Below are 10,973 nucleotides of genomic sequence, written 5' to 3'. Positions count from 1 at the left end.
TTTAGTTTTTAAAATAGCTATGAAGTTATCTATATTTTTTTTTAAATATAATGCAAAGTCTTAGTCCATTACACAGTGGTTAAAGAAACAAATGCTTTAAATAAGCCAATTCCTTGTCTTGTGTTTTTGTATTAAGATAGGTCCTTGGTGATTATTCACCTAACCATGAAAACATGGTGTGATTTTTTTTTACTATGGGCAGGATGAGGATGCAGGCTCCAAAGCGGAGTCATAACAGGAATTGAATGCCATGCTGTTGCCATTAACCTGAACCATGTGCTAACAGTCCAGCCAGCTTAATGTCCCTGGCAATGAGCTAATTGTGACAAATCTAACTAATTTTTTCAAGCCATTTCATGTTGTTATTATGCAGTGACAACACAAGTGGTATTCTCCACAAACAGGATTCTGCCATCAATCCAAAAATATGTTTTTCCCATCCCAAAAAGAGTAATGTGGTATTGTAATTTCAGTGTTGGTATAGTGTGGGTTGCACATTCCAATGAGCAGCAGACCTTATCAAACTGCATTCCTTCAGCTTTTTCGTAAGAGGCAAAGCATAGACCATGCCCAACCAGTCCATGCTTACAAACGTCAAAAGTTTCCAACGTGCGATTCCAGTTGGACAACACTGCTAAACAATCTTGATTATGAAGAATTACTCTAATAACTGATTTAAGATTATTAGCTGAGCTTGCAGTGTGGCTCATTTACACATGCTAGAAGCAACAATATTCACACCATTCCTTTTCCAACTAAACTAAGACTTGGGCTACAGGTATTCCCTAGGTCATTCTTCATGACAATGTGAGTGCCTGGTTTGAATCTGAACAAAAGTTCCCAGTTAACTGTACTTCGGTGCATTCTCCATGGCAGCACTTCTACCAGAATCCACGTGCCAAAGAGCACACTCTTCTCAGTCAGTATTAATTCTTGTTTCCTTTACAATTGGCATTAGAACATAAGAAATAGGAGCAGGAGCAGGCCATCCAGCCCCCTGAGCCTGCCCCGCCATTCAAGAAGACCATGGCCCATCTGTCGTGTCTCAGCTCCACGTTCCCGCCCTCTCCCCATAACCCTTAATCCCTTCGCCAAGCAAAAACCTATCAACCCGCTTCTTAAATATATTTAGCGAGGCAGCCTCCACCACTGCAACAGGCAGAGAATTCCAGAGATTCACCACCCTTTGAGTGAAGAAGTTCCTCCTCAACTCCGTTCTAAACCACCCCCCCCTCCTTTATCTTGAGGCTGTGCCCTCTAGTCCTACTGTCCTTTCTGAGCGGCAAGAGCCTCTCCACCTCTATCCTATCCATCCCATCTTATACATCTCAATGAGATCTCCCCTCATTCTTCTAAACTCTAACGAGTACAAGCCTAGTTTATTCAGCCTCTCCTCATAGTTCAACCCCCTCAACTCCGGCATCAGCCTAGTAAACCTCCTCTGCACTCCCTCCAAGGCCAAAATATCCTTGCTTAAGTGCGGCGACCAAAACTGCACACAGTACTCCAGCTGCGGCCTCACAAGTGCCCTGTACAATTGCAGCAAGACCTCCCTACTTTTATATTCAATCCCCCTCGCTATGAAGGCCAGCATCCCATTCGCCTTCCTGACCACCTGCTGCACCTGCAGGCTGGGTTTTTGCGACTCATGCACAAGGATCCCGAGGTCCCTCTGCACCGTTGCATGCTGCAGTTTTTCACCATGCAAGTAATAGTCCTTCCTACCATTATTCCTACCAAAGTGGACAAATTCACACTTGCCAACACTAAATTCCATTTGCCAGTTCCTGGCCCATTTGCCCAGCCTATCTAGATCCTTCTGCAGACTTTCCACACCCTCTGCACAATTTGCCGTTCCACCAATCTTGGTGTCATCAGATGAATGCAAGAACTCTTTCAGCAATAATTTAGAATTGTACAACTTCCTTCCAAATGTCTAACTGGTTTCTGAGGAGAGGGCATTCCACTTCCAAGAGCCTTGTGAGGTTTGAACGGGCAATTTGAACATGACTTCCTCTCACTTGGTTGGACCATGCTAAGATTCTTTAGCTAACAATGAAGTTGACCTCATGCTTTGTTAACTACCTCAATGAGTTGTCTTAAAACCTGGGAAAGTCATAAATAACAATTTAAAAACATAAGCAAGATGCTAAGAGTAGAGAAAATATTTATTTTTTAGAAGTAACAATATTCTCATATCTTATTTCTGGTTTAACTGAAACTTTAATATTGGAGGGTGCATATATGTGAACTAGGCAACAACAGAACTGATATATACAATGTTAGGCTGCTTCTGAAAATGAAGGTTCTCATGCAAAACAGACACCTGATGGCCTGATAGGCACAGAGGCAGGCCATTCAGCCCAAGTCCTATTTGAGCCATCTCCCATTTTCATCTAAATCTATGATCATAACACTCTCTTCTCCCTCATGTGCTTGTCCAGCTTTTCTTTAAATGCATCCATACTATTTGCTAAACCACTCCCTGTGGCATCAGGTTCCATGATCTCACTGCTCTTCTGAATTCCATGTTGGATTTCTTGGTAACTATTTCATATTGATAGCTTGTACTTATGCTCTTTATCCCTCAACAGGAAACATTCTTTATATCCACACATTCAGAAACTGTCCTGCTTCAATCTTTGCATATGCAAACTAACTTAGCATTTAAAATACCATCACCGTCTCATTTTACACAGTCAATTTTACAAGTTAGTTCTAAGCAAGCCTGCTTACAATTATCTGTTTACATATGTAGAATTGAACATTTTATTATAGATTTAAGAAATATTAGCAGCATGGTTTCAACAGCTGATGTGTGGATACAAAGGACATAATTTAAGTCTGAAGTTTTTTTAGCATATTGCCATTATGTCAATGAGTCACCAACAAGTCTGAATGTAAAAACAGCTTCAACCCATTTAAGGTCAACTTAGTTCTGCTGAATTAGAAGAGAGCTGGTGGAATACCACTGCCAAACAGTAATCTCCAAGAACTTGGGATCTTCCATTGTGCTTGTGTCATGGTGGTCTGATCACTCTGAGGAAGTAAAGCATTTCTGTTAATCAAATATTTCAAGACCATTAAATTCCGAAATTATGATCTGTTAGCCAGAATATTAGATCATCCACTGAAATACAAGTCTTCCCTAAAAGTGTTAAACTCTAGACCGTTAATCGAATCACTGGCAGTGTTATTCTCAGCATGCTAACCAGCTGTCATTTCTCAACTCTACACAAGACTACATTCCAAGCTTTGCCTTTGGTTCTTGGGACACGAGGCAAACATTGAATCCTAAACACTAGCAACCCTAATACACAGCCCAGCAAGTGTTTTTTTAAACTTAAACTTAAAACATTTACAGGGCTGTGTATTAGATATGTTAAGTGTTTAGGGCAAGATCTTGGCTAGAAAGTAGATGATGGGAAGAGAACATTTAAAAAAGACATTGTTTAATTCATAAATGAGTTTTATGTAATTGCCTTGGAGATGGCCTCGAAATGAACCCTTTGTGAGCACCACCTTAGTTGAGGAAGCCCTACTTGCCATGCTTGGCTTAAACAGCCTGCCAAACTAAGACATATCCTCTAATACATAATTAACTACAAACTATTCAGTAACAGATTTTCCAAAAGTTCTTCCCAAAAGAAAAGATCCCAGATTGATGGGGACAGCTGATAAGCAGAATATTTCCATATTGACAGCATTATGTGTTGGTTAGGATAAGGAGTTAAGCTCAGCTTACAGACAAACGAAGGACAGATGTAGTTCAGCCTCAGAGTGGCCAAAGAGAAGGATGAGCTCAGGATTGTGTTTTGGTGGGAGCTGAATATGATGGCTCACTGGAAAAAGGGAAGGCACTCACTACACCACGTGAAAAGATGTATAATTTTGGAGATATACAGCGCAGGATTTATCAGAACGATAGTAGGACTCAAATGTTTAACTATCAGGACAGGTTGTAAAAACCTGGTTTCAACCCCCAAATCAAAACAAAATCAGAGGAGGAAGGGACACCTCCTTCACTAATTGAGAGAGGAGAGAAATGAGGGGGGAGGAGGGCAAATCAATCAAGTCACAAATAAACTCAGGAAAAGACAGTTGGATTGATAAATTGTTTTCATGCTTTGTATTTTTTTTAAACAAATGTAAATTTCTTAGAAAAGGTTACTCACTACAGGAATGAAATGCAAGTTTATTTTCATATTCTGTGACCAGTTTAAAATATTCTAGGAGGAGTAGGTCATTCAATTCATCAAACCTAATCCACCATCCAATATGATCATTGCTGATCATTCACTTCGACCCCCCTCCCCCCCCCACCGATGCTAACCCTATATCAAAGAACAAGACAGCCCAGGAAACAGGCACTTCAGCCCAACGAGCCCACGCCACCATTTTAACATTACCAGTCCCCCCCTCCACCCATGACCCTTATCTATTGTTTATGGCATTCCACATTGAAGGAAACTAATTTAGGGACAATTTATTACCTCCAATCAGCTTAATAGCACATCTTTGGGGTGTGGGAGAAAACCGGAGCACCCGGAGAAAACCCACGCAAGCACGGGGAGAATGCGCAAACTCCCACAGACACCGGCCCAAATCCATGTGTCTGCACAGCAAACAGTGATAGTCACTGAGCTGTCGTGTTGCCCAGCATCTGGTCCAGTTTAAGAGTACACTAACAACATGAAGCACTAGGCTACTCTTGAGCATTCAAGAGCAGCTCAAGTACGACCCGTCGCGTGTATGCCCTTCGTTGGACAACAAGGCAGACCAACTTAAAACCTGTGAATTAAAAGAGACAAACATTATTATCATACCACATCCTTTTACATTACCAGGGATGTCCCAATGCTAATGAACCTTATTTAAAACAATCTCCTATATCCTCCCATCTCCAACCCACTCATGCGCCTGTCTTTGTAACTCTTAAACAACTCCAGCATACCTGCCTCCACCACCTTACTTGGCAGAGCATTGCATACCCCCACTACCCTCTGTGTGAAAAACCTCCCTTTAATATCCATGTTATACCTCTCCCCCCTCACCTTAAGCCCGTGGCCCCTCGTACTGTGCGTCTCTAACATAGGAAATAGCTTACCTCTGTTTACTCTATCTATACCCATACCTCTACAAGAACCCCCCTCAGTCGCCGTCTTTCAAGGAAAAACGGCCCCAATTTGCTCAATCTTTCCTCATAACCTGGTCCTTCCATACCAGGCAACATCCTGGTAAACCTCCTCTGCACTCTCCCCAGAGTCTCCACGTCCTTCTGGTAGTAAGTGACCAGAACTGGACACAGTACTTTAAATGCGGCCTAACCAACGTTCTGTACAACTGCAACATTAGACTCCAACTCTTATATTCTATACCCCTTCCTATAAAGGCTAACATACCATAGGCTTTCTTCACAACCTTCTCCACTTGTACTGCCACCTTCAAAGACTTGTGCACTTGCACCCCCAGGTCGCGCTGCATTTCTATACTCTTTATAGGCTTACCCTTTATCATATAACTCCCCCCTACATTATTTCGGCCAAAATGCATCACCTCACATTTATCCGGATTAAACTCCATTTGCCATATATCTGCCCAGTATACCAGCCTATCAATATCTCGTTGTATTGCCAGACACTGCTCCTCACTGCCCGCCAATCCAGCCATCTTAGTGTCATCTGCAAATTTGCTGATCACACCACTTACTCCCTCTTCCAAGTCATTTATATATACTACAAAAGAGAAGAGGTCCCAGTACTGAGCCCTGCGGCACACCACTAGTGACAGACCTCCAGCTAGAAAAGGACCCCTCCACTACTACACTCTGTCTCCTCTTTGCAAGCCAGTTCTCAACCCATCTAGATACCTGGTCTTGTATCCCATGAGCCTTAATCTTTTCTACCAACCTACCATGAGGGACTTTGTCAAACACTTACTGAAATCCATATAGATGACATCAACGGCTCATCCTTCGTCGACTGTTTTTGTCACCTCCTCAAAAAATTCTACCAGATTCGTAAGGAAAGACTTCCCCTTTACAAAGCTATGCTGCGTATCCTTAATCAGATCGCAACTCTCTAAGTGCTCATACATCCTATCCCTAAGAATCCTCTCCATCAACTTGCCTACCACTGATGTCAAACTCACCGGCCTATAGTTACCAGGGTTATCCCTCCTACCCTTTTTAAACAACGTTCGCTATCCTTCAGTCCTCTGGGACCTCACCTGTGTCCAAAGAAGAGACAAAGATTTGCGTCAGAGGCCCAGCAAATTCATCTCTCGCCTCCCTAAGCAGCCTAGGATAAATGCCATCGGGCCCTGGAGATTTATCAGTTTTAATGCTACCTAAAAGCCCTAACACTTCTTCCCTTGTAATGGATAGTTCCTTCAACTGGTCTAAAGCTCCCTCGAAGACTGTGCCAGACATCAAGCCCCTCTCCTTCATGAATACTGACGCAAAGTATTCATTCAGGATCTCCCCCATTCCCTCGGACTCTAAGCACAATTCCCCTCCTCTGTCCCTGAGAGGACCTATTTTTCCCCTAGCTACCCTTTTGTTCCTAAAATAGGAGTAAAACGCCTTTGGATTTTCCTTAATCCTACCTGCCAAAGCCATTTCATGCCCCCTTTTTGCCCTCCTAACTCCCCTTTTGAGATCCCTCCTACTCTCTCTGTACTCCTCCAACGCTCTCTCCGTTCCCAGTTGCTTAGACCTAACATACGCCTCTCGTTTCTTCCTGACCAGGTCCTCAATATCTCTAGTAATCCACTGCTCTCTAATCCTACCTTTCCCATCCTTCCTCCTAACCGGCACATGCCTTTCCTGCACCCATTTCAGTTTTCCCTTGAAAGACTCCCACATGCCTAACGTGGACTTGCCCTCCAACAGCCTATCCCAGTCTGTATCCCTAAGCTCCTGCCTAATCCGGCTGTATCTAGCCTTCCCCCAATTTAGCACCCTCCCCTTAGGACAGCACTCATCCTTTTTCCATTCGTATCCTAAAGTAGACAGAGTTGTGGTCACTATTAGCCATATGTTCACCTACTGCAACCTCAACCACCTGACCCAGCTCATTGCCCTTTATGTCATTATCCCTTTATGTCATTGCATTTCTCTGCTTTAAACATAGTCAATGATTGAACTTCTACAGGAATAGGAGAGTTACTTTCCGACTGGATACAAAATTGGTTTAAGGACAATAAACAGTGAGTCATAGAATCCATACTGTGCAGAAGAGGCCATTTGGCCCATCAAGTCTGCACCGACTCTGAGAGAGCGTCCTACGCAGGCCCTCTTCCCCCACCCTATTCCTGCAACTCCACACATTTCCCATGGCTAATCTGCCTAGCCTACACATGTTGGGGCACTAAAGAGGAACTTAGCACAACCAATCCACCTATCCTGCACAACTTTGGTCTGTGGGAGGAAACCCATGCAGACAGAGGCAGAATGTGCAGGCTCCACACAGACAGTGACCCAAGGCCGGAATTGAACCTAGATCCCTGGAGTTGAGGCAGCAGTGCTAACCACTTTGCTGCCCCCAAACAGTTGCGTTCTCTAAAGGAAATGGAACGGAGGGAAGGAGGAACGCAAGGAAATTACAATTACCAGGGAAGTGATACTGAGCAAAGTGTTGGAGCTGCAGACTGATAAGTGCGCGGGTCTGATGGACTTCAATCCTAGAGTCTGAAAAGGGGTGGTTAGTGAGATCGTTGATGCATTGGTCTTAATTTTCCAAAATTCCCTAGATTTGGGGAAGGTTCTGTTTTATTGGAAAATACCAGTTGTAACTTCTTTATTCAAAAATGGTAGACAGAAATCAGGAAACATAGAAGATAGGAGCAGGAGGAGGCCATTCGGCCCTTCAAGTCAGCTTCACCATTCATCTTGATCATGACTGACTGATCATCAAATTCAATATCCTGATTTCCCTCCCCCTTCCTCCTATATCCCTTTAGCCCCAAGAGATATATCTAATTTCTTCTTGAAACCAGACATCGTTTTGGCTTCAACCACATTTGGTGGTAGTGAATTCTATACATTCGCAACCCTCTGGGTGAAGAAGTTTCTCCATCTCTGTTCTCTCCTTATCCTTAAACTATGACTCCTAGTTCTGGACTCCTCCACCAATGGGAACATTCGTTCTGAAGCAAAAGGCGGGGAATTATAGGCCGGTTAGTTTAATGTCGGTGGTAGGTAAAATGTTAGAATCTGTCATTAAGGAGGAAATTGCGAGGCATCTTGAAGGGAATTGCTTGATAGAGCAGACGCAGCACGGTTTCATTAAAGGGAAGTCGTGTCTGACAAATTTACTGGAGTTCTATGAGGATGTGTCTAGGGCGGTGGATAGAGGAGAGCCGGTGGATGTGGTCTTTCTAGATTTTCAGAAGGCGTTTGACAAAGTACCTCACAAGAGGTTATTGCAGAAGGTCGAGGGACATGGAGTTGGGGGTAGGGTGTTAGCGTGGATAGAGGATTGGTTGTCAAATTGGAGGCAGAGAGTGGGGGTCAATGGGTGCTATTCGGATTGGCGGATGGTGACTAGTGGAGTGCCCCAGGGGTCGGTGCTGGGGCCTCAGCTTTTTACCATTGATATAGATGATCTGGAGGAGGGAACCGAGTGTAGGGTGTCGAAATTTGCTGATGACACCAAGATTGGGGGAACGGCAAATTGTGCGGAGGGTGTGGAGAGTCTGCAGAAGGATCTAGATAGGCTGGGCGAATGGGCCAGGAAATGGCAAATGGAATTTAATGTTGGCAAGTGTGAGGTGGTCCACTTTGGTAGGAAGAATGGTAGGAAGGACTATTACTTACGGGGCGAAAAACTGCAGCAGGCGACGGTGCAGAGGGACCTCGGGGTCCTTGTGCATGAGTCGCAAAAACCCAGCTTGCAGGTGCAGCAGGTGGTCAGGAAGGCGAATGGGATGCTGGCCTTCATAGCGAGGGGGATTGAATATAAAAGTAGGGAGGTCTTGCTGCAGCTGTATAGGGCATTGGTGAGGCCGCAGCTGGAGTACTGTGTGCAGTTTTGGGCGCCGCACCTGCGCAAAGATATTTTGGCCTTGGAGGGAGTGCAGAGGAGGTTTACTAGGCTGATACCGGAGTTGAGGGGGTTGAGCTATGAGGAGAGGCTGAATAAACTGGGCTTGTACTCGTTAGAGTTTAGAAGAATGAGGGGAGATCTCATTGAGACGTATAAGATGATGAATGGGATGGATAGGATAGAGGTGGAGAGACTCTTCCCGCTCAAAAAAGACAGTAGGACTAGGGGGCACAGCCTCAAGATAAAAGGGGGACGGTTTAGAACGGAGTTGAGGAGGAATTTCTTCACTCAAAGGGTGGTGAATCTCTGGAATTCTCTGCCCGTCGAAGTGGTGGAGGCTGCCTCGCTAAATATTTTTAAGACGCGGGTTGATGGGTTTTTGATAAGAGAGGGGATTAAGGGTTATGGGGAGAAAGCGGGAAAGTGGAACTGAGCAGCGACAGATCAGCCATGATCTTATTGAATGGCGGGGCAGGCTCGAAGGGCTAGATGGCCTACACCTGCTCCTATTTCTTATGTTCTTATCTACTCTGTCCAACACTGTTAGAATTTTATAAGTTTTATGAGAGCCCCTCTCACTCTTCTAAACTCCAGGGAATATAATCCTAATCGATTTAGTCTCTTCTCATATGACAGACCTGCCATCCCAGGAATCAGCCTGGTAAACCTTCACAGTACTCCTCTATAGCCAGGATATCGTTCCTCAGATAAGGATACCAAAACTGCACACAATACTCCAAGTGTGGCCTCACCAACGCCCTATACAATTGCAGCAATATATCTCAATCTCTATATGGCCAACATACCATTTGCCTTCTTTACTGCCTGCTATACCTGCATGCTTACTTTCAGTGAGTGATGCAAGAGGACTCCAAGGTCTCGTTGAGATCCAACTCTTTCAATTTACAACCATGAGTAATAATCTTCCTTCCTATTACTGCTACCAAAATTGATAACCTCACATTTATCCACATTGTGCTGCATCTGTTATGCAGTTCAGTTAGAACATAGAACAATACAGCGCAGAACAGGCCCTTCAGCCCACGATGTTGCGCCGACCAGTTAAAAAACAATGACCCTCTAACCTAAACCAATCCCTTTTCGTCCATAAACCTATCCACAGATCTCTTAAATGCCCCCAAACTAGGCGCATTTACAACTGCAGCAGGCAGGGCATTCCAATCCCTCACCACCCTCTGGGTAAAGAACCTACCCCTGACATCCGTCCTATAACTACCTCCCCTTAATTTAAAGCCATGCCCCCTCGTGCTAGCTTTCTCCATCCGAGGAAAAAGGCTATCACTATCCACCGTATCTAAACCTCTAATCATCTTATATGTTTCGATAAGATCCCCTCTTAGCCGCCTTCTTTCTAGCGAAAACAACCCCAAATCCCTCAGTCTCTCCTCATAGGACCTCCCCTCCATACCAGGCAACATCCTGGTAAACCTCCTCTGCACCCTCTCCAAAGCCTCCACATCCTTCCTATAATGTGGGGACCAGAACTGCACACAATACTCCAAGTGCGGACGCACCAGAGTTGTGTACAGTTGCAACATGACGCTGTGACTCCTAAATTCAATCCCCCTACCAATAAACGCCAAGACACCGTATGCCTTCTTAACAACCTTATCTACTTGATTCCCAACTTTCAGGGATCTATGTACACATACACCTAGATCCCTCTGTTCATCCACACCATTCAGAGTCCTCCCGTTAGCCCTATACTCGACACATCTGTTATTCCTACCAAAGTGAATTACCTCACACTTCTCCGCATTAAACTCCATCCGCCACCTCTCGGCCCAGCTCTGCAACCTGTCTAAGTCTCCCTGCAAACTATGACACCCTTCCTCACAATCTACTACACCTCCGACTTTGGTGTCATCAGCAAATTTACTAATCCACCCAACTATACCCTCATCC

At 44.4% G+C, this 10,973-nt stretch overlaps 1 protein-coding gene across 1 annotated transcript in view; it reads right to left on the bottom strand.

The window, feature by feature from the left end:
* Window positions 1–2,150: 2,150 nt before the first annotated feature.
* Window positions 2,151–10,973, bottom strand: part of psmg2 (proteasome (prosome, macropain) assembly chaperone 2) — a 35,887-nt gene continuing 27,064 nt past the window's right edge. The window contains exon 7 of the mRNA XM_080195004.1: window positions 2,151–3,039. Coding sequence (XP_080051130.1) covers window positions 2,947–3,039 — 93 coding nt within the window. The 3' untranslated portion in view covers window positions 2,151–2,946. The remainder of the gene's footprint in view (window positions 3,040–10,973) is intronic.

Source organism: Carcharhinus amblyrhynchos, chromosome 8 (assembly GCF_965287045.1).
Source record: "Carcharhinus amblyrhynchos chromosome 8, sCarAmb.v2.hapA, whole genome shotgun sequence".
Lineage (NCBI taxonomy): Eukaryota > Metazoa > Chordata > Chondrichthyes > Carcharhiniformes > Carcharhinidae > Carcharhinus > Carcharhinus amblyrhynchos.
Note: the sequence above shows the minus strand (reverse complement) of the source record. Positions and strands in the feature narration are given on the sequence as shown.